The sequence below is a fragment of the Alexandromys fortis genome, unplaced genomic scaffold, assembly GCF_014885135.2.
Source record: "Alexandromys fortis isolate MF-2015 unplaced genomic scaffold, M_Fortis_MF-2015_v1.1 scaffold_19, whole genome shotgun sequence".
Taxonomy (NCBI): domain Eukaryota; kingdom Metazoa; phylum Chordata; class Mammalia; order Rodentia; family Cricetidae; genus Alexandromys; species Alexandromys fortis.
The window spans coordinates 18,117,609-18,144,737 of NW_026067890.1; the positions used below are offsets into that span (position 1 = coordinate 18,117,609).

Here is a 27,129-nt window from a genome sequence, read left to right on the forward strand (position 1 = left end):
ACATGAAGTTTAGATTCCAAACATCCACATAGACTTTGCACACAGCAGGAAATATTTGTTATCGCAGCCTAGGTGGGTGAGGCTGGAGCCAGGCAGATCCCTGGTACTAAAAACTAACATGCCAGGTCCATGAATTTGTGGCTTAATGGGACACAATGTTTCAGAATGGAAGGTGAAGAGAAATAGAGGGAGACACTTGATGTTGATCTCCAGCCTGCACACATATGTGCACATGACCTATGCATCCATACACAAACACGTGCTCACGTTTCACACACACACACACATACACACACACACAAATATATTGAATTTTTAAAGGTCAGAGTGCTTGAAAACAAGGGATTTCTGTCTTGTCTTGCTTTGTTGAAATACTGTGGTCCTCAGGTGCATCAGTAACAGATACAACCTTGTTGTGGATAGTGGGAAGGGATGAGGTGTATTCCCTCAATTTACAGAACTGCAACACGTGCCCAATCTATGTATAGAAATGGCTAAAGGTCACGGACTGTGGTTGCATTGCTGCTTGGATGATGAATGTCATTAAGTGCACTAGGAAAGCCATAGTTGCTATATACAAAGATAAGTAAACTTTACAGGCAGATGTAGGTCAAGTGGGAGAGACAGCCAGTCTGACCTTCTTTGAAGAGACCCAAGAAACACTGAGGACCTAACTGTAAAAAGTAGTAACCCACCTGGGGTGGACAAATGACATGTGTAAAAGAAGAAATGTTTGTCCCATTAAGAGACTAAAGACAGAGTCCAAGGGGCTGGAGAGATGCTCAGTGGTTAAGAGCACTGGCTGCTCTTCCAGAGGTCCTGAGTTCAATTCCCAGCAACCACATGGTGGCTCACAACCATCTGTAATGAGATCTGGCGCCCTCTTCCGGCGTGCGGGCATACACGGAGGCAGAATGTTGTATACATAATTAATAAATAAATCTTAAAAAAAAAGACAGAGTCCAAGAATGTAGGGGTAGCTAAAGGATACAGAAATATGTTCCAAGAAAAAGAATCAACTTTGACATCTAATACGGCCAGTATGAAACAACAGCTCCCTGCTTTCCCTGTAGAGGCAAAACCATAGTCACAAAGCTGGGGGTTTGAAGGACACATGCAGGTTGAGCAAACAAGGAAGCAACTGAATGTAGCAGCCTCTGTGACAAGGCAGAGCACCGCAGAGGGAGGTCCTTCAATGACATTAGTGCCAGAACTTAATTACACAGGAATGCAATTAGCTGATGAATGAGAACTTCTGTTCTTTATATTGTGGCACTAAGCTTAAAATCAAATTTGCCATTTAAAAATCAATAAAAATAACAGCATTTCACCCTGTAATAATATATCACACAATTATCAGAACAGCCTAAGCTCTGCATTCTAACTTAAGTCTTCAAACTTCGAACTGTTGCTGGCTGGTAACAATATCAGTGTGGATAGCAGTGGTTTAGGCTTCACCAATTATGCCTGATGTTATCTTCCAGAAACTAACAGCATAGCATGGCTTGCTTGTGGTATCCAAGTTGCCCGAAGGAGTGTGTGTGTGTGTGTGTGTGTGTGTTTAGCCATTTTTTAGAACAAGTGCTAACTTTTAACTGGAATAAAGCTAAAAATAAAGAACCTCAGTGTGTTCTGTGGGCCAGTCAGAACATTGTTAGGCGAACTTGGTATTTGTGTTCTAATCTTAGCCTTATATCAGATAGTCATAGACTTTAAAAAACTTTAACATTTTAAATTGCAAAACTTAAGAAAAATTGTTATTTTACTTTGTGTATATAGCTGTTTTGCCTGCATGTGTAACCACGTGTGTACCTGGTGCCCACTGAGACCAGAAAATGGTGTTGGCTCCCCTGAATTAGAGTTAGAGACTAGTGAGCTGCCTTGTGGGTGCTGGGAATTGAACGTGGGTTCTTTGGAAGAGTGGGCAGCCAGTGTTCTTAATCATTGAGCTAACCTCTCCCTCCCTCCCATTGCAAAAGAAGTAATTAAATAAACATTTAAAAACCAACAGAGAAGATGTGGCATTCCTACCTCTGTCTAAGATCTGACTGACGACAGAGATGTAGTCCTCGGGCTCCTGCTCTGTTGAGATCTCCCACCTGCTTCCGGGGACACTTAATAATTGAAAGAGAGGATCCGAGCTCTCCATCCCACAAAGCAGGGTCACTACACTTGCTGGCGAGTGAAGTATCTCCTCTAGAAACTGACACTTCTTTGGGGTTAGGTCTTTAAGTAGACTATTAGATAATATCAGAAGCTTACATTTGTAAGCATTTAAGTCTAGCAAATCCAAATGTGAAGAAGAGAAACTCCACAAGGGATATACCAGGATGGCTTCTCTTTCCACAATATGTATAAATATTTCTTGCAAGTACAGAGCCCATTCCTCAGCATCTTCCTCATGTATCAGAAGGATGTCTTTTGCACTTCCTAGAAAGAGAGAAAAAAAATGTTTTATTTTTTCTTATAGTCAGAAGGCTAACAGCAGGTTATATTCTCTTTTAAATGTGAAAAAAAAACATCCTAATTTGCTTATAGTTGATACCAGTATTGTAAAATGTTGCTATCTTTATTGTAATGATGCAGATTAAAAAATGATATAACACGGTTGTTGCCTTGATAGCCTCTTCTACTCAAGTCACAAATGTGACTCCCCAGTAATCAACAAAACAAAGTTTATTTGCATGAAGGAACTCAACTGTGAAAAACAAAGTTGGGGAAATCATCTGTCAGAAAGTAACAACTTGTGGGCTGGCCCGATGGCTACTGGATGAAGGTGTCTGGCCCCAAAAGGAGGACTGGAGCTTAATCCCTGGGCCCCACATCACGCAAGAAGAGAACGGACTTTCATAAATTGTCCTCTGACTTCCACACATTTGCTGAGGCCTGTGAATACCCACTTTTGTACAAAGGCAACAAAAACATACAATTTTTAAAATAATAAAATGTTATTGAAATAAATAGAAGATTCTTGTAGAGCAATCTAGAACTAATACGTATCTCCCACTCAGAGCCAAGACTGTCGAGGAATCAGAATCGGCAGACTGTCAGGACCTCAGGCATCTCTTTCCTATTGTTTTTCCCATCACAGGGCTTCTACAAGATCCTACAAGACAGGCTCAAAGCTGAGTCTGAGAAATCAGTCAAGTCCACAGATCCAACCACTCCACAGCAGAAAAGGGGAGGATCTTGCAGAAGGCCTTACAAGGATCACCAGAGACCACAAACCACGCTTTGCCGAGGGATATTTGATCTCACTGTGAACCCTGAGTCTGTGTTAACTAAATAAAACCTCGGGTCAAGGGGCAGAACCAGCAACTAGTTGACAGGAAGTAGCTAAAGACAATTAGGGGGAGTCAGGAAATGAAATAGAGAAATGCGCAGGAAGTAGTAGGGAGGGACTTTGAGCATGGCAGTCTGGTTTGGTTTGGGATTGCATTGCAGAAGAGATACTCTCTCTTGCAGGGTCACCAGGTAAGGGGGAACGTCAGCTGGTTGCTTCTTGGCCTCTCTGAGCTAGCAGGTTTTCTCCCCAGTATCTGACTCGCGAGTCTTTATTGGTAAAATACGATAAAGATTTCATCAAAAAGTACATATGGCTGCAGAGGCAGTGGCAGTTCTGGGTCCCTGCCAAGTCTCAGCCTAAGCTGTGGGATAGTGATTACAGAACAGCAGTCAGAAGCAGAAACAGCAGTAGATTCGGAGCAGCTGCTGTGCAGCAATAAAACAACCCTTGTTGTCCCACTTTCCTGCAGACCAGACGAGGCCACGAGAAGCCAGTCATTTAGAAGTACCGAATAAGACAAGGAAGAAAATGCCAAGGGTTGTTTTCCTGCCCAAGCTAAAATATGAAGTCTAACCTCCATCTAGATAAATAGGAGCAAAATAAATATTAGCAGTACTAATTGTTTTTTATGGGATGGGACTATGTCAAATCATAATAACAATAACAATGATCATTGCAATTAAAAAATTACCATACATGGACTAGTGAAAATAATAAAACGAGAAAATGACAGACTTTAGAGCATAAAAATCACTCTAGCTTGATTAAAACAAAAGCTTAAAAACAATTTAACATAATTAAAAATTTTAAAAAAGACTACATCATCCACGCAAATTTTATAAAGCAATAATTAGGTTAGAGATTGGTAACATTTTAATTTCCAACCTGTAACAAAGCTAGATGTTGCATAACAAATGTTAGAAAGGATACAATTAAAGCTATGTGGGAAAATATGATAAAGTAGATAAAAATCGAAAAGAAAAGGATTCAATATGAGGATAATTCAAACTCCTGAAGTGGAGATAAGATTCACACTGAGTCTTTTTACAGGGGTTGCACACACATCCTTGCTGATGTAGTAGTACCTGCTGTGCTAGCATGAGGACCTGATTTCCACAACCCACATAAAATAAAAAGCTGACGTGGCATCTGCAACCCCTGCACTGTAGAGGTGGAGGCAGGCAGATCCTTGGAATGAATGGACTAGCCAATTTAATTGACCCTGTGAGCTTCTAATTCAGTAAAAGACACCGTAAGATAGAAAACTATTGAGAAAAACACCTTACATATAACTCTGGCCTCCACACACACGTGTATATATATATATATATATATATATATATATATATATACACACACACAAGCACACCTATATACATATGTGAACAAATATTCATGAACATCTTCATACATCACATATACCGTTGCTTACGCCGCACATGAATACACATACAATATTGTGACGTAGAAGTGGTCTAGCTGATAAGAGGAAAGCGGTCAATGGGAGGGGGAGAAAGTTGGGAAAGGGAGGAAAGGTGATCAAAATGTGGTATGTATTTTACAAAAATGTCATAATGAAACCCATTATTATGAATCCTTGAGGCATGCTGACAACAGTTCTAAAGCTATTTTAAGATTAAAGACAAACGGGCCTGTTTACATGTGCTTTGTGTGGCATGTGTGTGAACACAGCCTGCACACCATCTGGCGATTAGAAGACAACCTGCAGCAGTCACCTCTCCCTTCTACCTCGGGGTCTGAGAGTTTGGATCAAACCAGGTTGTTTGTCTTATATGGAAAAAATTTTTACCCACCAAGCCATCTCACCAGCACAAGATTTTTAATATTTTTTTTTTGATAAAGTCTTGGACTAAAGAGTATAAGGCACCAGCTTTGTGAATCAGTGAGGTACAATTGGGGGAAAAATGGTTAAGGAAAGCAAGACTTGACTAAATTGACCTTAGTTTAATGGTTATTATAAAAGCACTTTCTATATGTAGAAAGATGCAGTGTGTCAGTCACAAGAGAAAGCAGAAAGTTGGTATCATTTCTTCTGAGCAATTTCAACAGATTACTGTGAATTGTAAGGTAGCTCTCCAAAAGGCGAATTCTCCTTGCACACTGGTACGATGAGGCACTCTTCTGTGCAATGAGAAGGAATGAGCCATAGATACATGAAACGTGCATAGATCTAAGAACAACACTGAGTGCAGTAAGCAAGAGTGCACACAGCAGAGGAACACTGGCAATCTAATTGGACACATTGGGCACAGATGCTAATCTACCTGGGACACATTGGGCATAGATAAGGATATTGAGACCAGGGTTAGTGGGTCAGGGTAAGGAACCCTCCTGGAGCTCTGGACTTACTCTCTTGTCTTGATCTGCGCAGGGGTCACATAAACATACATATGGAGAAATTAATTCATTGGTATAGCTTTGATTCCAGCTTCTTAAACTCTGGGTCACAACCCTGTGTGGGACGGTTAGCCAACAAAATGGCAAGAATTAGGCCCACTAGCCTGCCTGCAGCAAGCTAGGTAGGTCCTTTGTTTTCGAGACACCTAGCAGCAAGGAGTTCCGGTCCAGGCACCAGGAGAGACATCACTGGGAACCTTCATCTGGTGATGGATGGAGATAGAGACAGAAACCCACACTGGAGCACTGGACTGAGCTCCCAAGGTCCCAATGAGAAGCAGATGGAGGGAGAACACGAGCAAGGATGTCAGGACCACGGGGGGTGCACCCACCCACTGAGACAGTGGGGCTGATCTATTGGGAGCTCACCAAAGCCAGCTGGACTGTGACTGAAACAGCATGGGATAAAACCGGACTCTCTGATCATGGCGAACAATGAGGACTGATGAGAAGCCAAGGTCAATGGCAAGGGGTTTTGATCCTACTTCATGTTCTGGCTTGGTGGGAGCCTAGCCAGTTTGGATGTTCACCTTCCTAGACATGGACGGAGGGGGGAGGACCTTGGACTTTCCACAGGGCAGGGAACCATGACTGCTCTTTGGATAGGAGAGGGAGGGTGAGAGGAGTGGGGGGAGGGGGAGAAGAGAGGGGGGAGGGGGAGAAGAGTGGGGGGAGGGGGAGGGAAATGGGAGGCTGGGAGGAGGCGGAAACTTTTTTTTCTTATTCTCAATTAAAAAAAAGAAAAAGGAAAAAAAAATGGCAAGAATTAGGTATCTGAACTGTTCTCCGGTAGATCAGCCCAGTGCTCCGCTGTAGCTCTCTGTATCTGCTTCCATCAGTTGATGGTTGAAGTTGATGGTTCGATGACGACAAGGTAGTCATCAACCTGATTACAGGAGAAGGTCAGTATATGCATCCTGTCCACTGCTGCTTAGGGTCTCAGCTGGGATCATCCTTGTGGATTCCTGGGAATTTCCCTAGTGCTACGTTTCTCGCTAGCCCTTTAATGGCTCCCTCAATCAAAATATCTCTTTTCTTTTCTCCCTCACTGTCCTTCCCTCTTCTTTAGCATCCTATTCCCTCATATTCTCCTTCTCCCTCCTCTTCTCCCCTCCCTTTCCCTTCAAACCGTCCTTCCCTCCTTCTAATTATCTCAGGAGGTCTTGTCTGTTTCTTCTTCAGATCCATGTGTCTCTCTCTTAGGGTTCTCCTTGTTACCTGGTTTCTCTGGGATCATGGACTACAGTCTGGTTATCCTTTGTTTTATGTCTAACATCCACTTATGAATGAGTACATACCATGTTTGTCTACCTGGGTCTGAGTTACCTCACTCAGGATGTTTTTTTTTCTATTTACATTCCTTTGCATGAAAATTTAAAGAACAGTTAGAGAGAGGAAGGAGTGATAGTATGAGCAAAAGGGTCAAGACCAGGATGGTGATACCCACAGAGACAGCTGACCTGAGCTACTGAGAGCTCACTGACACTTGTGAGGCTTGGTTAGTCTGTGGGGCCATTGGCAGTGGGACCGGGACTTATCCCTAGTGCTTGAACTGGCATCTAGGAACACATTCTCTTTGGAGGGATACTTGCTCAACCTAGATTTAGGGGGGAGGGCCTTGACCTTGCCTGGAAGTGAAGTGTCAGACTTTGTTGACTCCCCATGGGAAGGCTTTATCCTTTCTCAGGAGTGGATGGGGAGGGGGTGGATGAAAAGGTGGAGTGGGAGGAAGGGAGGGAGTGGGAACAAGGATAACCATGTAAAATGAGAAAGATAGTTTTACAAATGCTTAATAAAAAAAAAAAGAAAAACGATGTGACCTAAAAAAGAACAACAAAAGAAGACAAAGCAAAGCAACAACAACAAAAAGAGGTTTCTGAACTCCTGGCAACTGAAATCAATTCCACATCAAGTATACACTGAAACTGAGGTGTCTCTGGCCACATGCTCCTAAGCTGCACTGTGTGATGTCACTGCAGACTTGGTTCTAAACACACACCAGGCACATTTTTGCATTGTGCATACTGTCGTACCATGTAAAACCAATGCACACTACCTGAAACATTACAGCTCAGATTCCAGACTAAGGTATGGTATGAATCACAGCATTTACTGTACATAGAAAGTTACCTGCTCCTACATAAACGTTAAAGCTTAATTGTAGGAAACAGCTCCTGTGGGATAACCCTTCTGTGAATGCTTTGTTCCCATTGGTTAATAAGAGCTGATTTTGGTCAGGAGCAAGGCAGGATGGAGCCAAGTAGAAAAGTCAAGCTAAAAATATAGGGAAAAAGAAGGGCAGAGTCTGGGAGATGCAAGCAAGCTGCTGGAGCAGCAAGATGTACTAGAGGATGGGTAACTCTACAAACCATGTGGCAAAATATAGATGAATAGAAATAGGTTAATTTAAGTTGTAAGAGCTAGTTAGAAATAAGCCTGATCTATAGATCATTTATAATTAATACTAATCTTCTGTGATTATTTAGGGATGGGGCAGCTGGGAAACAAAAGCACTGACTCCGTCTACAAACAGCCTTTTAATATTTTATACTGCTATTTCTTATTGTGCTTATCAAATTAATAAACCTTTGAATTGTACTATGTTAGTATGATTAAATTTAAAAATTACTGTTTGAGTTGCTGACTTCAATTTTATGAAATGTCACTTGGTAAAGTTTACCTTGTCACTAGAATAAAATTTCCAATAGCTTTTGAAATTTCTCTAAACATTATTTTGCCATTTTTTCCCTGTGGCATTTTCAGGATTGGTGATAAAATATCACCCACAAAAACATTAAAGATATTCTGCATCCCAAGGATCAAATATTCAGCTGAGATTAATTTTTTTATGTAAGAAACACATAGATTAACATTCAGGTTTGCTTTAATAAATAAAAATCATTTATACATATTTATAAAATTTTAAAATATACTTATGATTTGTTATCAATAAATATCAAATTTGCATACTATTTTATAGACTTATGTATTACATAGCTGGGCTAATGAAAAAAAATAACTAAAAGGTTATCACAAGCATAAAAATTTGAGATGCCCTATTTCAAAATGCACACTAGCTAAAATTTAACACACATTTAAATTAAGAAAAGTAGCAAAAGGAAGTTTGGGGAGGGAACTATTCAGTAGTCCCTGAGATCGGTCAATCTTTTCCAGCAGGTGGGTGTCGAGAAAAAGATCCCTAAAACTAAGACAATTACATAAGTGATAATTAAAAACTGGGACTGAATTCTAATCACAGAAGCTTGGCACACCTCAAAGGAGGTTTTCAAACTTTAAAGGTCGATGCATTAGAAAACTTCACATATAACATAAAAACTTAAATAAAATTAATGCTAGAAAAGCAAAGTAAGACAAAGACTATAATAGAATGTGGAATAATTATATATTGTTTGGGATAATGGTGTTAATGTATAAGATCATAATGTAAAAATGTATTAGTCATTAATTGCAAGTTCAAATTAAACTATCCTAGGGAATAAGACAAGTCAGGTGGGCAAAGTGTAGCATACCAGTAAATAGATACCAACAAATAATAGCTAACATCAAAATGCATAAATGACAATTAACATTTATAACACAACACAAGCATATGTAGCACATACAACTTAATTTTTGATTATCTGTCAAAAATACTTTAGATTAAAATGTGATTTTAAATAAATAATATCAATCAATGAACCAAGAAGAAACATTGAAAGGGGTTTCGATCCTTCGGTTCCAGAGGGAAGGACCTATGTTAGGGACAGAAAGGGAAGGGCGCTGCTGGCAATTGGACCACACGACTTGCTTCCCACCACCCATTCTTCAAACCAGTAACGACAGTCTGTTGTTCCAGTTCCTGGTTTTACAGGCTACGGGGGGAGGAGTCCAGGCCCAGTGTCTTCTAACCCTGTTGAAGTTGAACTAACTTTTGAATTCATTTACTTAACCCTTACAAGGTGATGGTCTTCTTCACTCACTAGTGATCGCTCACCAAGGGGAATGTGTCACAGTCACAGAAAAAGACGATCAATCACCTTCCTGCTGCCTTTGACTTTTTTTTTTTTTAACTAGGAAACTGACTTGAATCCAAAACCAAAAGTTAATAGAAGCCATATCCATATCTGTGTCTCTCTTCTCCTTGACTTAGCAAAGAGAAGTATGTACTATAGTAATGTGTAGGCTGTAGATCCCAGAAGAATCATCTCTGAATTCTCAAGAGTAGTGTATAGGCAATGCACTTCATTTACACACTTGAACTCAACCAAGTTTAAATCATTACTCTCCCAATTTAAGGAGGGGCATCAATGTAAAGATCAGCCAACTTCCAGAAGTTGGGAAATTTAATAATAAATGATGAATATGTCTCATAGAAATGCAAACTTTCATTCCTAGGAATATATAACAATCTAATAACATGGCTACTGAAGATGCTATTAAAGTCCCAAAGAGGTAATTCAAAATGTAAGTCTCAAATCTACCAACATGAAAGTAATGAAAGGATTGCACAACAGTGTTGTGTGACTTGCTGGAGATTTATAAACAGATGTATACATTCACTAAAAGTAGGATGGAGATAAAAGCCCAAAATAATAATTCCATCCAAATCTAGGTGAGCAAACCACTGAGTTATGAATACAGCATGATTGAGCTGTTACTTACAGGAAAGAACCTGATTCAGGATCCCTTGCATCACCAAAAAGCCCCATGACAGTGACTCCAGAGTAACTGTGTTGTAGAGTCCTCCTTTAGACATGCTTCTACTTTTCATATATGACAGCACCGCCCAAAAGCAACTATGAACATGGGAAAGGAATAGCAGATGAACATGCTAAGACCCAACCTCTCTTTACCTACCAGGAAGTGGTACTATGCTAATTCATATATCACTAGACTTAGCTATAATTGACTGTTTAGCATATTTCTTGCCATCACTAAAAGATCCAGCAATCTCACGGTCACAACCTGTACTCCAGGGCAGAGAAGCGTCATGCCACCTTCATGCCTGGAGACAGTCTCTTTATCCAACAAACTGTTTTTCAAGAACAAAATAAAGACATATTAACGTTTTTATTTATAATGAAGTATTCTGCCAGATTCAATAATGTCTCATTTGTTTTATAAAGTACTATAATGAATTTTTAATCTGAAAAGAAATTTTTATCAATAATTTATAATAGTGTTTATACCAAAAAGATTATTCATATTATCAAAAGAATGAGGCTACACATAAATCACAATCCTTTTCTAGAATCTCAGTCTCAAATGGACATTTTTCTCCTCTTTAAATGGGACCCAGTGTCAAACCAGGATATCATTGTGCATAATGAGAAAATGTTGCAAGATTCTAATTTTTCAAACTATGTTTTTTCTCACTGGCAATAAAAAGGAAAGAAAATGGAAGGGCTAGGGCTCTGGCTTGGTGATTGAGCGCTTGCCTAGTATGAGCAAGGCTCTGTTGGATCCCTGGGAAAAGTTTGAAAATGATAAAATAAAAGTTACAGTCATGCTGCTTCATCTTGTTTTAATTGTGCGCATTAATGCAAACCACAGCTCTTATTTCAAAGGGGGCAAAAAGGATCTGATTCGGAGCCAATTACAAATATCCAGGACCTGAGAACATGGATTCAGGTTGCCAGAATGGCATGTTCCAACAAAGCAGCAGTTAATTATAGAGCTTTTTATCATCACAGAAGGAAAAAAAAAAAGAGTGTAAGGCAAGCCAGTGACTAAATAAATCACTATAGGCAGCATGTGGCTCGATCACAGCAAAGAAGGAAGTTAGAAGCTTACAGGTTGTAGATATCTGATGGCTTTTAGTTTTGGAATTGGTGAACACTAATGATGCATTAAAAATATATTCAAGATATTTTCTGGATACTCACAAGGGATGTTAGCTAGATACAAAAGTGGGCTATGGGTCAGTATTTAGAGGCACTTGAGGACACTTATGATCTGAGCTCAATCTCAAGATTCTACATAGTAGAATTCTACACAGTGTCAGGGAAAACTAACTTGAGCAGTGTCCATATGCTCATGTATGCTCACATGCACACACAAACACTCGCACACATTAGAAAAGGAGTGGACTATGAGTGCTGTCAAGGAGACTAATTAAGTTTGTCTCAACATCTGTAGAATTCCATCTTTGTACAATCATGAAATTCTAAGCAATCAGCCTTTGATAACATGGGTGTGCCCACTCTAGGATAGTTCAGTACATGTGCACGTACCTTTATTTCAGTAAATACTGTATTCAAGTAAATACAGTAGAATTGGTTGGATATTTCAACTCTGAAATGGGATTTTCAGTATAACAGGAAACTAAATCCAGGATTTTCTAAAGATAATAAGATGGCAAAACACTATCCTATAATGCCCCCCAAAAAACGTGGTTCATTTTATTCATAGAGTCAAAGGTGCCTCTTATTTTTTGTGCAATTTGCCCAAGTTTGCACAGTCAACACTACAGATATATATCTCAAACCTCCCTGATCACCAGCTAGAGCTGTTAATGGTCTGTTATTTAGCACATCACTTCTCATCTCTAATTTTGCATCTCTGAGACTTTCTCTGATGCTGTGCACCTAATCCCATGGAGGAGGGGGGGAGAGCCTATTCTACAGAAAGTACCTGATACTTAGAAATTCTTCCTGGTTCTCAACAATGTGATAGTCTGAGAAGTACGGCTGGGTTGATTTTTTTTAAGGGTTATTAGAATGAAAAAGGCAATGTATAAATCTGAATATCTGAATATATCAATAGGGTTGTTCTCATACAGTATTCACGCGTGCATGTGTTATTTCCAGTACACAGATGGCATGAGCAGCCTGTTAGCACCACTAAATCTGAAGTGACAGAAGTTTCCTGTTATGATAAGAAGAGGATTCAACAGGCAGACTTCCTATAAAGATAGATGGGAAATGCTTTGGGCTTTATGGATCATCTTAGGATCTATTCTCCCTTCTCTCGTTCTTCATGCTGTACTTTCCCAGTTTAACACTTTACAGGTGTAAAAGGAATTCTTTGCTCACATGTAAAACACAAACACAACACTTGCTGATCACTGTCTTTGCCTAGAATTAGCTTCCTCCTTTGGAGACTTTTCTGTTTTCCTTTCATGAAAGATTAAAGTATCCACCCATGAAAGCACTGTGCTTTTGTCTCCGAAGCACAAATACGAGAATTAGGATTAGACTCTTACATTGAACTTTTGGTGGGAGTGGGGAATAAAGAAATTTAGATTAATAGAAACCTTTTCCTAATGCCTGGAATGCAGCCCTTGCTATCCCTACCTGCCTCTTGACAGCTGAAATATCCCTTCCATTGAACTGAGGTTTTCCTCCCAGATACACGAATTTGATTGCTTGATTTTCCAACTCTTTGTTACAATGATCAAATCCTTGTGCACCCCTCCCATGAATTTCATACCGAGATTTTCACTTGCTTCCACCACTCTATTTACCATGACCTGCAACTTATTTAGACTTTCAACAAGTAGTGCTGTGTTGTCATCAAAACACAAGCTATTGATTCCTACAACACCTCTCTGCATGCCTATCTCCTCATCCTCCAGGGCCGCTCCTATTATTAATTTGTAAGCAAAGATTGCTCTTTTAAGTTTTCCAGCCATCCAGACACAAATAATCATACCAAAACTATACTAATTACAATACTGCTTGGTCAATGGCTCAGGTGTGTTCCCAGCTAGCTCTTATGTCTTAAATTAGCTCATCTCTATTAACTGTGTATTGTCACGAGGCTGTAGCTTAGCAGTAATGTTGTGGTGTCTTTCTTTTTGGTAACTACATGGCATCTCTGAGTCCACCTTCTTTCCTCTTCTATCTCTGCTTGGATTTCCTACCTTGCTATATTCTGCCCTGACATAGGCTAAAGCAGCTTCTTTATTAAAGATTTGTAATAAAGCATATTCACAACATACAGAAGGCAATCCCACATCACCTCTCCTTTTATGTCTAAATTAAAGGACGGTTTTAACTTTGACATAGTAAAATTTCATATAACAAAAGAGGTATCAAGCAAGAGTTACATTTACAATATTTCTTTGTGAGTCTAAAGTTTCATACCTATTTTATCTTTTATCATATAAGGAAAATTATCTGTCTTCAACTCCATCAAAGACCACAATGGTTTTAAAGTTACCTAAATAAATAAGAAGTGCATTGTAATTCAAACTTCCAAAACTCTTGAATTGATAGAGACATCTCACTTCCTGGACAGTCACCCAAAGTTCTTCTGTAACATCTGGGCATCCATATTTAGCCTACAGGCCCATAGTATCCTGCAGACTTTTCCATGAAGCAAGAAATTTCAAAGACAGTTTAACCTATATTGGCAGTTTGTCAGTCACTGTCTTCTGTGTCCTTCAGAATTCCTGGCAGATTCTTTCTTGAAGCACTATCTCAACTTCCTTAGGTAAGTTCAGCAGTCCCTTTTCTGTGGGTACTGCTTGTCCAGTTTAAACAGCATACCATCAAGCAATCCAGGCAAAAACAATTTCTTGCCCAAATGGCTAGCTTTGTCACAATGAACACAAATTCTACAGCAAGTTTATTCAATGCCCATCAATCTCTCTGAAGTAACTGGTTCTGCCAGAAGCAGATATGTCTCACTTTTGTGAAAAGTCTAGTTCTTAAAACCTTTAAATGTCATATTCTGAAATGTTGAAGATTATTTATCTAACTGAAATATATCTATATATCTAGAAAACCTAACTAATATAATTAAAGTTTCATTATTGTAGATGACTATTAATCTGTATTTAGTATCTATACATTTTAAATGATCTGTATAAACATAATACCTTAAACAAGAGTAGAAATATACATACAATAAATTTGACCTTAAATCAAAGAAAAGACAATAATATACATAATGCAGACTGTTTATTTTCCATCATTATGTGGCTTATTTTTTCTATTACTTTTTAATATTTATCTTCTTATCTTTACTCCTTTAATTTGTGACTGTCTGTATTATTTTATATTACTTTCCTGTCTATTTAAAGAATTTGTTTTATTTTTTAAAACTATTCCCTCTATAACTGCCTATATTAATTTTCTTTTTTTTAAGCATATGTACATTTGTAAAACACACTACATCTCTTTTAGACATCTTTTATGTCTGAATCTGTCCTACTGTATATTTGAAATACTTTTATGACAAGGAGAGTTTTTTAAAAAAATGGTAAGTGGTGTAGTTGCTGCGATCCTGGATGCTGACTCTGCCTCTCTCAGTCTTTCAATATTACAAAATGGAATATAATAAAATGAGGCCAATCTTGATGGGAAAAGCTAGTACCACAGATGTGTAGTTCTCATTCCCGTAGCATTAACTCTTACTGCCTCTACACCATTTCTCAATATACAATTATAACCTCACCTGGGAGGATTACCTAATCTGTAGGAAGGGAAAGAAAGGGAGGGGTTTGGCATTAGCTTCGGAGAAAAGTTAAAAAGTGTGTCTCTCCAACGTTAAGTACCCATCTATGATGCTGAAAGAGAATGGTAGAAAGATGATGATTTCATTAACAGGATATTGTAAACTTTGATCTGGTCATTTTTTTTTTGCTTTGAAGAAAATATGGCTTTGCTTGAGCTAAGAAGATACATGGAACAAAAGAAGAAAGGGCGTGGAAAGAATATACCTATTTAATTTAAGAATGAAATACCCAAACGAAGTTACTAAACAAGAAACATACTGAGAAACAAAAGCCTTTACGTTACATCCTTCCATGTAATGACTTTCTTATGTCCTTTGTTGTTTATATTGGTTTATAGAAAGGAAAATTTGATGTGAACTCGTGTTTCCTAGCTTCCTTTGTGAGTAACTGAACCTGCACAAGCCTGTGACCACACTGTTGATCAGCAAATGCTTACTGAAAATTTGTTAGCATCACAGTGGAGGCTGCAAAAGGATCAAAGAGAAATAGGTTTTATATGATCCTAGGAAAATTAATCTCACAAATTCATTGCCCTGTGGCAAAGTCCATTCCATAAACAATACATTAAGATAAAAGCATATAATTATGCAAAATTTAGGGCTGATGTTTTGAAAATATTTAATAGAAATATTATCAATACTAAAATTTACATGGCATTTAGTTCCTAAAATATATAGATTTCTAGATCTCTGTAAGTACATAGTAGATTTAGTTTTATTTGTAAATGTTATACTTCAACTATTTTGGTTATAAAACCAAGTCTGACAAAAATTAATAGAAAATGTAAGATTTAAAAAGCATCTTTTTTAGGGTTTTAATAGTTCTAACACAACCCATAGTAGAGTAACTATAGCATATATTTAAGCTCTATCAATTAATTCCTAAGTATCCATTTTATCCTACTATATACCTTCATGAAGTCTGAATTTGACTTTAGAGAATTGAATTTTCTTTAAACATTTTAGTAGATATTGACTAGTATAATTGAAAAACCAAAAGTCAGATCTTGAAGTTCCAACTGAAATGTTTGGTCAATGGTAAATTAAAGTCTAGCATCTCGGCCTCAAACATGCATGTAAAGATCCTGTACCATGTTTGTAATTTCATTCTGTAGTACAGAAATATTCAAAACTTTTTACAGTTAGTTTTATTGTGATGGTAAATGTTATGGAGAATATACCAGGAGCTAGCTATAAAATAACCTTCTAAATAGGATCCCACTTTTTACTACAGCTGTCTCATTTTGTTTCAACAGCATGGGTGGGAATATGATCATAATAGCCATTGGTTTATGGTCCAAAGCCCCTATGCTGGATAGGTATATCTGTTTCATTTTGAGGTCTCTTTTGACAGATTCCATTTTCTTGAAATAAAAATGTAAACCAATATATATTTGGCTTCCTTTACCTCGTGATTTTGCCCTTTATCTTAGAGTTGTTGGTCAACTCAATACTTGTATTGCCACATCTCCGCTTAATAACCACTGCAATCACCTGAGTTCACTGACTGAAAAGTGTCCTTACATTTGGTTACAAATGAACCACATTTCAAAATTAACTACATCAAAATTCCTGCTTGATGATAAAATACTTCTACATGAACATTGTAGTATTCTTTTAGAGTATTCATGATATTCCAGTTTATTTAAAGTATTTTTCGTTCAGTCCCTTTCATGGCTTCCCAGTAGACAGCAGCACAGGGTCATTTGCTGAGATTTTTAAAAGGCCAAATCTGGGTGAACAACTCAACCCCATGTTTACTGTGTTATCAGTGAGCAAGAGAAAACTGTTGACAGTCTCTTGCTTCTTTGCTTTCCCTTCATTCTTAATTCATCTGATTCTATTCAAAGCACCAGAGCACAGTATGATGAGAGTAATGAAAAACAAGAGAGGGAGAGAGAGAGAAAGAGGGACGGATGGGTAATCATGGATTCAGAACAGAGGTCAAATCATTTTTCTTCCTTATTGAAATACTTCCATGAACTTGGCAGATTTAGCACACTAATGAATGTTTATAAACTAAGCCTTTCATTGCCAACATGTAATCCCCTCCATGACCTGAAATTCCCAAAAGACTGAAATTATATAAGCAAACTTTTCTACAAAGTCTGTCCTAGAACAAGCTCTTGTAGACCAGGCTGGCCTCAAACTTACAGAGATCCTCCTGCCTCTGCCTCTTGAGTACTGGGATTAAAGGTGTGCACCACTGCAGCCTGACCATATAAGCAAACTTTTGATTGTTGTTTTTGATACTGAAGTCTTCCAAGAGTTTTGCTATGTGAAAATTGCTTGTATCCTATTTTAAATACATTACTGATCAAGAATAAACCTTTAGCAAACCTGCAAAAAATTAATCCCCAATTAAATAAATTGGAGATTTAAGCAGTATGGTGAAAACTGGGGAATGATTTGGAAATTTGCATACTAGAAAGCAAGTCCACATGGAAAGAAAGTGTGGATGGTCATCTATTCATTACATGCAGTTAATTCCAGCAAATGAGACTCATCTCAATGTCTGTAATCTCAGTCATTTTTTAATGTAAGAGAAGCAGCAAACTGGCAAAGTGTGTCTCCTCCCACCCACAGAATTTCCCTACAACCCATCTGGGGCTCATGTTCAGAGTAAACAAGACTTCTGGGTAACAGTTAATCTAAACAGTAGAACACTCTACTTTAAGTCTGGGATGGTTGTTGACAGCAGGTCAACTTAAAGTCCATTCTCTTCTAACCATATGGGAAGACCCATATAAATCCTCTAGATTTAAAGACCCACTTTTGAACACTATTCAAGAACTGAATTTTCGAGGAGCAGGGCCCAGAAAATAATGGATGCAAGCACATGAGCAATTCTAAGTCCACTCAGGTGTAAGAATAGTTATAGATATTTTAATATATTTCTCAAGCTAGGCTGGGTGATATTAGCCACAGTTCTTAATTTTTATATAAATTTTAAATTTTATTTATTTTATATTTTGTGTGAGTGTTCTGCATATCTATCTTCAGAGCAGAAGAGGGCATCAGATCCTATTATAGATGGTAGTGAGCCACCATGTGGTTGCTGGGAATTGAACTCAGGACCTCTGGAAGAGCAGCCAGTGCTCTTATCCTTTGAGTCATCTCTCTAGCCCAGCTCTTGATTTCTTAAATATTCTTGGCAGAAGAAAAGGAAAGAGATCTTAGTCTTTCCAACATGAAAAAGAGAAATCCAAACAGCCTCTACTATTTATTAGGAGATTCAAGGCATATTGTTTATTTAGTTTACCAAATTAATTTCTTGCTCAAACTCTACCTTAATTCACTAATGGGATTTTTGTCAAATGAAACCAAATCACCTATTTGCATAGGATGCCATATTTGAAACTATCCACTTAAAATTTTAGATCAGAATTCTCAAGTCAATAGTGTGTATTTATAGTGCTTATCAAAAGCTATAAAAGATAAGATAGATGGTGAATTATGGTAAGAGATTACAGTCCATATGTGAATAAGAGAAAATAAATTTTAAATATTTTACTTCAGACTAACTTTTATGAAGATTTGTTTTTTCAACTACAAATACCCATACTCCATGCATCTCAGCAACAAGGTTACAAAGACAAGACCATGGTTAAGTAATGTGGTCACAAACTACCTATTGGCATTAGTAACTGACATGTGAATGTTCATACTATAGTAAGATCTATGTATACTTTTAATAAGAAAGTGAGGGTAAAGGGCCTCCATGAGTTTGGAGTCATCTTGAGCTATACAGTAATTTATAGAAGCACCAGGGCTGAGACTCTATGTCAAAGAAAATGAAACAGCAAAATGTTCTGTCTCTCTGTCTCCCTGTCTCTCTCTCTGTCTCTCTCTGTCTCTCTCTGTCTCTCTCTGTCTCTCTCTGTCTCTCTCTGTCTCTCTCTGTCTCTCTCTGTCTCTCTCTGTCTCTCTCTATCTCTCTCTGTCTCTCTCTCTCTCTCTCTCTCTCTCACACACACACACACAGTGTTAAGTGTCATGTATGGGTAGGTAAAGTATATGCTGTTTTTTTTCAGAGAATCTGTCAGGTTTTAGTTCCCAGTGCCTTCATTCAGTGGCACCATCACCTATAACTCCAGCTCCAGGTCACACACACTTTTCTGGGCTCTTTGGGTACCCCGTACACATTTAAGTGAAAACATACACATATATGTAAATAAAATAAATATTTAAAGGAGTTACATGTGTTCATCTGTCAATGTTATGAATCAATGCAATCCTTCACACAGTCATATTTCAGGCTCTAATGTTCTTCCTCTCCTCCCTAGCCCTCACCAGCAGAACTCTAAGACTTCATGGTCCCTGTTTCTCATCTGGATTTTCGATCAAGTATTTGGAATACAGCAGGGTAACTTATAATTAGGGCACTGCAATGATAAAATGTATTCAATTACATTTCCAATTAATATTTTAATGACCATAAGGAAAGAATTTTCAGGTTTGAGAGAGAAAAAGGATAAAAAGCACAATTGTTGCCTTTAAAGGGAGGTATATATTATAAAAAAAGAAATGGGTTAATATGCATTACTCTGCCACCATTGTGCATTTAATGCCCCACACAGACATATTCCTGAGGGAAACAGGACTGGAGCCCAAAGCCTAGCATCAGCACTCCGGAGTCTGAGGCAGAGAGGGTACAAGCTTGAGGGAAACCTAGGGTACACAGTGGGAACTCATCTCAAAAATGAAAGGAAGAAAAAAAAAATCTGTGGCTGAGGAATATTCTCTACTTATTCAACCTACTGTTAGTGTAAAGGTTTCTTGAGAAAAAGTCCTCGCATATCAAAAAAAAAAATGCTGAGTTAAACAATTGCCAAACCAAAAATATTTAAATTTTATAAATACTGTTTTTGGAAAATATACTTACACTTTGACATCTTGACATTTAAATTTAAAAATTACCCTTAAAAATATATCATGAATTACTATGTAAATTAAAGATTAGAAACCATAGGCATAATAAGAAAATATGTATCTCTATATATGCACGCATATATGTGTGCATACATACACATATAAACTCTTAAAATTCAAGGCAAGTGTTAATATTATGAGTGGATGACTGTGGGTATATTGTATATTATATTAATCGTTCTATCCTATACAAGTATTACTTATATAACCCCCAAAATTATACCATGTGATTTCATATATTATGAGCCAGCCAGACTAAAGGGTGACTGACTTATTTTTAGCTGGGCATTGAAATAATATTAAGTTCAGAAAGTTTTTTGCTGAAATGACTCTAAGAGTGTCTTTGATCTGCTCTTCATATTTTATCAAGACTCATTCCTTCATGCTTTAGTTTTATAACCAGACCGAAATACAAATGCCTGAGGATCAGGTAGTATCTGTTATTTACGCTGCCTCCACCTTCTTTGTGGAGACCACATCCGTGGAGAGATTTTTTTTTTGATTCCCATTGCTGCTACACAAACTCCCAAAATGCAAGTAGTAATACAAATTTATTATCTTAACAGTTGTTACAATTCGTGAAAGGGTTTCCCTGGGGAAAAAAAATCGGCAGTTGGAGGGATTGAGTTCTTTCTGGAACCTTAGGAAAGAATCCACAACTATACTTTCTGCCTTCTAGAAGGCATCACAAGTCACTCCTCGTGGTCCCAGCTTCCATCTTCAAGCCAGAGACATTCGCTCAAACCCTTCCCTAGGCAGTCAGTCCTTTGCCTCTTCCTCTTGTACTTCTGAGGACACTGTGATTACACTCGGCTGTTCTAGACAGTGCATGAGGGTTCTCTTTCTCAAAATCATCAACTGGCAATCTTCCCTCCACCTGCAGCCTTACTCTCCCTTTCCCATATAGACATGTTCACAGGATCGGAAATTAGATTTGGGGGTTCTCTATCTAGAACACCATTAATTTGGGGGCTCTCTGTCTAGTACACCATCTGAACGCTCCCTTCAGCTATAGCTCCTTTGGCCCGTGCTCCTCCAGCCTTGAATAAAACAGACGCCTGTGCAGCATGCTTGCTGCTGCTCCTCAGTGTTTGTAGGAAAATGCTGATTAAATAGCTTAAATGATCATTGTTTAGATTTCCCATTGAGTCAAAGCAAATGATACATTAGAAGGATTTTTCTAAGAGTCAATTAGTAGGGGTTTGGAAATTCCTTTGAGGATGCCAAACATTAGGCAGATGCAAATTAGAAACAGTGGGTTTCTCAAGGACTCTTTATTGCTAACATTTTACAGAGTGTTTTAATCACATCTGTATTGCAGCTCTGATGATTTTAAATACCCCAATGGCCATCATTAAAAACATGTTTCTTTTTTCTAGCGCTACACTATAGCTCTTTCTATTACCTCATTCACTTACAAGCACTTGGAGAAAACAAAACTTTTTTTTTTTATCTTACAATAATCATTTGGAAGCTGTGTTTATTGGCTCTTATAAAGAATGCCCCAGTGATAGTGTTCTTTTACTTAACAATATCATCTTGTACATCAGATAGTTTCCTATTATAACAAGTACTAATTACTAGAAAAATTAAGAACTCCAGATGGGCAAAGTAACTTTCTGATATGGACATGGGTAAGTATTTGTGTGAACGAAATAAGTTCATTTCAGAGGCAAACTGATATTCAGGTCAAGGTCTTGGATTCAGCCTGTCCTGGATTCAAAGGCCAGCTCTAAAATGATAGTTTGCAATGGCGTACTTCTATGACCTGAAGCAAATAATTAACCTAGCTGTCCCTAGATCCACCACTACAAAATCTCATAACCATAAGAATTAGAAGAGATAAACCTCTAGAGTACTTATTGTGTCTCACATGGGTAGGCACTAACCCAAGATGCATCTTAATCCCCTGGAGAAGGTAACTGGCTTTTGGAGAACATTTGGGGATGAGGTACAAACTTCCAGAGACACAGTGATAGAGACGCACAGAAAGAGAAGGTCCATCCCCTTAGAGGTTATCTCCAATCCTGATCTCTACAGGAACCATCTCTAATCTAGAAGCTCTCCTGTGACTGCAAGAACTCCAGCGTGACTAAGGGAAAGGGAAGCTAACATGCCCAGAGCCTGTCTGCAGTCATGATGCCCAACAGCATTTGGTTTTCCGTTTGGACACCTGGATGGTCTAAGAATGGTCATGACGCTTTTGGGAAAATGAATGCAACTGGTTACAACCATGAAGTTTAACTAGTCTCAGAAAGACAAATATCAAAAGTTTTCTCTTGTATGTGGTTCCGGATTTTAAATAGATACATGAATTCATGCATGTATATATGGCATCAAAATGGAAGTGAAACTAAGGGAAGAAAGGGAACTCAGTGAAGGGGAAGGAAAAAGACAAAGGTAAACACGGGGTGATGTGGGGGAGGATTGTTTAACAGGCAATATATACTTATATGAAAATGGTCTTATCACAGCAACACATAAAGTATATATATATATAATGAAAAATTTAAAGTTCTATAATATACACATACATATACACACACTTATATACATATACTTAAAACCAAATGATGGGCATCTTTTTCTACTTTTTCCCCTTTCTTGGAGGGAAATACACGTGTGGAAAGCCAGAGTACAACTTACAGGATTTGGTTATTTCCTTCCACCATGTGGGACCCAGGGATCAAACTCAGGTCATCAGAGGCTGAAACATCACATCTATCCTTCTCACAGGCTTTCTTCTTATTACAGAGAAAGTCTATGACTAAGAAGAAAAGGGCTGGTTAATCCAGCTGGGGAAGGGGTCATGAGAACACCGAGAGCAGTGAAGTATGGCCCTCAGGGGACGGGGCTGGCAACTGCCTGTAGAGAGGAGTGGTGGCTTTCTCAGAAGAGCAGCCATGCATCAGAAGTTATGTCCGGGTTTAGGAGAAAACACTCAGCCGCTTCTTGCACCTATAAACTAGTTCTCACCACTGAGCAGCTCAGACCCCTGCTAGCAAAGGGCCTTCAAGTCACTGGAGCGATGGCGAAGATAAAATGAAACAGATCTGCTCGCACTGCCCCACTCCTATTTCACTTAAAAATGCTGCGTGATGGCCAGAGCCCAACAGAAAAGATGACAAATAAAAATCCTCGGAGAATTAAGCAATGCATAAGTACTCACATGTAAGGCTAGAGTCTTTCGTCTACTTGCTCTCATCAATATCAATTCCAGAAATCTACTCAAAACCACGTTTGCTTCTGTAGCATTTGTCTTTTAAGATGTGTCAATTCAATCAATAATATGAATCAAGTATCAACATGAAGAAACAACATAATCATCAGCATCTAATCCCTCCTAGGAACCAGAGGTTTGATACGTGAAAGGGGTTCAGGTCAGATAGTGGCAGAGTCAGCACTTGATTAAATGACAAATGTTTTCTGTGCTATTAAAAAGGATCGCCTCATCTTTACCTTAACGAATCATAATTTTATATGAAGGATGATTCATTATTTTGTGGGATTAATTGTTGTGGATTTTCTGCTTTTGGATGATATTTCACCAAACAGTCACACAACCGTAATTATGAAGTACTTAAGCAAAATTATTAATCATTAATTAATTAAAATATTAATTAGATTAAAGCTACAGAGTTGAACCTACTAAGACAGAGAGGCTGGGATTTAGCTCAATGGTATAGCATGTGCCTAGCATATATAAGGTTCTGGATTTTACCTACAAGACCAACATAATACATCATGCAATTTAAAATAAAAAATATTAAATTCAAGACCTGAACTATACAGACTATGGGTGTGTCCTAACATATTTTGTGATTGTTTATTTTCTGTCATGCTCCTCTTTAAATACAATAGAAAAATATAAGTAAAATGTGTAACATTCTAAATATGTACAGGATACTCAACTTCATTTGTTTTTCAACTCTGCCCTTTCAATCTTTATCTGCCCTGGAATATATGGCTAATTGGCAAAAATTATGTTATATCAAATGATATACATATCTTATAAAAACAACTAAAATATTTATCATCAGATTAAGTGTTAATTTACCACTGAGAAATGGCTTAAATTATCTGGGTACTAACGGTGCCATGCTTGTCTCTTGTCCTTGTTGTTTGTTTTTAGTTCTTTTCATAATCAAAGGAAGATTTCTCTATGAAGAAACGGTTTCAAAAAGATTAGACAAATGAGGAAATACAAGAATTCTAAGAATATTCAGAAATGTGGCACTCAAGTTGCCTCAAAAAGAAGAGGCTCAGAAATAACTCCAACTCTATCCATTTTCACAAATGCAATTAGCTATGCTATGTCAATCACTAGCTAACCAGCCAGCGTCTGCTAATGTGGTTGTCTCTATTGTACTGGTGCCAGAATCCACTGCCTCCTTTAAGGAGCATCCACTCTATTTGAGATAATAAAAATTATTGTGGTATCAAGTTGCTTCTACATGGGCTGTTAAGTTAACCTACAAAACATAAAATGTACTATCTTCCTAAATTTACTGCAGTAATTAGTTGCCACTGTTTTAGGTAGGAAAAGACTACAACAGTAATTGACTTGAGCAGCTCTTAATGGCCCATGTATTCTCTTCAAACACGTGGTTTATTGATGAACATTTCTAACAAGGAAACAAGCCCTTAATTCCAGACTGTTTTAGTGAGTGAAATCTCATTTTTAAATGATGATATGCTACAGATATTGCATGATTATGGACACAGTGGCAGGTTTTTGCAGTTTAGTGTGAAAATTCTTGCAAAATCATTTGATTATTGGATTTGGGTACATGCATGCTATTTAAATAGACATAAAGCAAATCAAAACCAGCCTATAATTCACAATCCCTAATCTACATGGGAAGTATGAAATGATAAGATCCCCTGAGTAAATTGGGGGCATGGGGATCATGGGAGAGGGCAGAAGCGGAGGGAAGCCACCTAGCTACCCACCTAGTCACATCCATATCAGTTACACAGTACCAGGAAAAGCTGGTGGAGAGGAAAAGAGAGAGGGAGAGATACGAAATGATCTTATACTTGGGTTATTTAGAATCCAAGAACTACAAAAAGGCACACTCATGTCATGCACTAATTGAGAAAACGATTACAAGTACTTGTGAAATAAAGAAATGGTACAAATAAATACAGGGAGCAGAGAAAAAAATATATAGTTCAATGAAAACAATTAAAAAATAAATATCATCCATACAAAAAATATAACCCCCAGTATTTTTTTAGGATCCCTGATAGTCTTTGCTTACTTACTTTCTTTCTCATAACTCATTTCCTTAGCACGCCATCATCTTCTGATTCTCCTCTTTGTCTCTAGCACGTCCCACTGCCAGCCCCTGTTGCTGGACGTTGTCTCTAGGAATTAGGCCTAAAATAGTGCATGTGCCCTACTCAGCCAGCCAACATCCTCTCCCTTACCCTGCCACCTCTCTGGCTTTCATTCCTTTTTAAGCTTCCTTTCCTATCATTCAAAATGTGACAGACAGAAAGGGATCAGAACTGTGTTTACATCAAAGTATGTACAGAACTGAGGCAAACTGCGAGAGTGGAGCCTCAGATTTGTGCCAGAGGAGCCTCCTCTGAAGAGGAGAAAACATGGTAACTATGCAGAAAATAACACATTTCTCTATCAGTGTTATAACTACAATAGCTCTATAATTAAATAAGATCCCGAAACACTGTGTTAGAAGAAACAGTAGATGCATCACTAGCTGCAGAAGTTCTCAGTTCAGAGCATCCTGGCAATCTCACATTTAAGACTTAGTATGTCACAGCATCCTTGTTGGAAGGAACAGATCTGTTACAGAATACGTTTTCTAGGACAGAGTCCTAAAGGAATAAAGCCTTGGGGAAAGGAGTTCAAGTTCACCATCAGATAGGAAATTATGGGTCACCCTTTGGAATGTCCCACATGGCCACCTAGCTACTCACCTAGTCACATTCAAATCAGTTACACAGTACCAGGGAGGGATGGTGGAGAGGGAAGGAGAGAGGGAGAGAAACGAAATGATCTTATACTCGGGTTATTTAGAATCCAAGAACTACTAAAAGACACACTCATGTCATGCACTAATTGAGAAAACGATTACAAGTACTCGTGAAATGATGAAACGGTACAAATAAATACATCAGGCATTTTGATGGATCTTGTGTTTTCCATGTCAGAGCAGAAATGTAATGTATTCTAACTGGCAACTTCTCAACAGACTTGTTCTCAAAGATGAGGCAAAGGAGCTGGCCTGGTTTTCTTCCCATAATTATAACTCTTCCTATTTATTTATATGTTACTCAAACAAGAAGCTTGTTTGGGGGAGCCTTTTTATATCCCTTTTGGTCTTCAAAGATCTACTTTATGCTCTATAGTTTTATACCCTATATGAGATAAATTACTCCAGATATCATCTAAACAATCCTGAATCTTGCTCTAGAACTCTATCAAAATTTGCTGTTACTTGAAACGCCAAATCATGAATACAATGGTTCCATGGTACTTAAAATCTGAAACAACTATTACCACCCTGTTCTCTCAATATCCAGGGCACAACAAATAATACAATACAATCTGTTGTCTCCAAAAATGAGAAGAGAAAATTTTAACTACAATCTTTTTTTAAATTGTGTCTAAATATTAGTAAATTAAATCTTCACACATTCACTATTTACTTTTCTACACAATGTTTCAGTGGCAGATCATAGGTTTCATTAAGCTTAATTTTAGTGAAGAGTTGATTTATCTATGTTTAAGAAATTATTGTGTTCAACAGGGTAATAAGAAAAATTAACCAGGAGAACATGAGAAAAATTTATATAAGGACCTCAGTCCTCAGTTACATGTGCACATGACCCCTAAGTACTGAAGATGGGCCACCTGGAGACAGTCTTTTTCAATAAAACAGACTTGATCACTATCCCAGGACCAAAATAATACTTGTTATTTGCTAAGCATCTGCTTTGTATGCTGCAGAGAGTTTACATACATTGTTGCATTTGGTTACGATGCTCCTATAAAATATGTG

At 37.9% G+C, this 27,129-nt stretch overlaps 1 protein-coding gene across 1 annotated transcript in view; it reads right to left on the minus strand.

Annotated features, from left to right (window-relative positions):
• The window catches only part of Bank1 (B cell scaffold protein with ankyrin repeats 1), a 212,615-nt gene that overhangs the window by 178,105 nt on the left and 7,381 nt on the right, over positions 1–27,129 (minus strand). Inside the window, exon 2 of the mRNA XM_050160095.1 lies at positions 2,032–2,430. Coding sequence (XP_050016052.1) covers positions 2,032–2,430 — 399 coding nt within the window. The remainder of the gene's footprint in view (positions 1–2,031; positions 2,431–27,129) is intronic.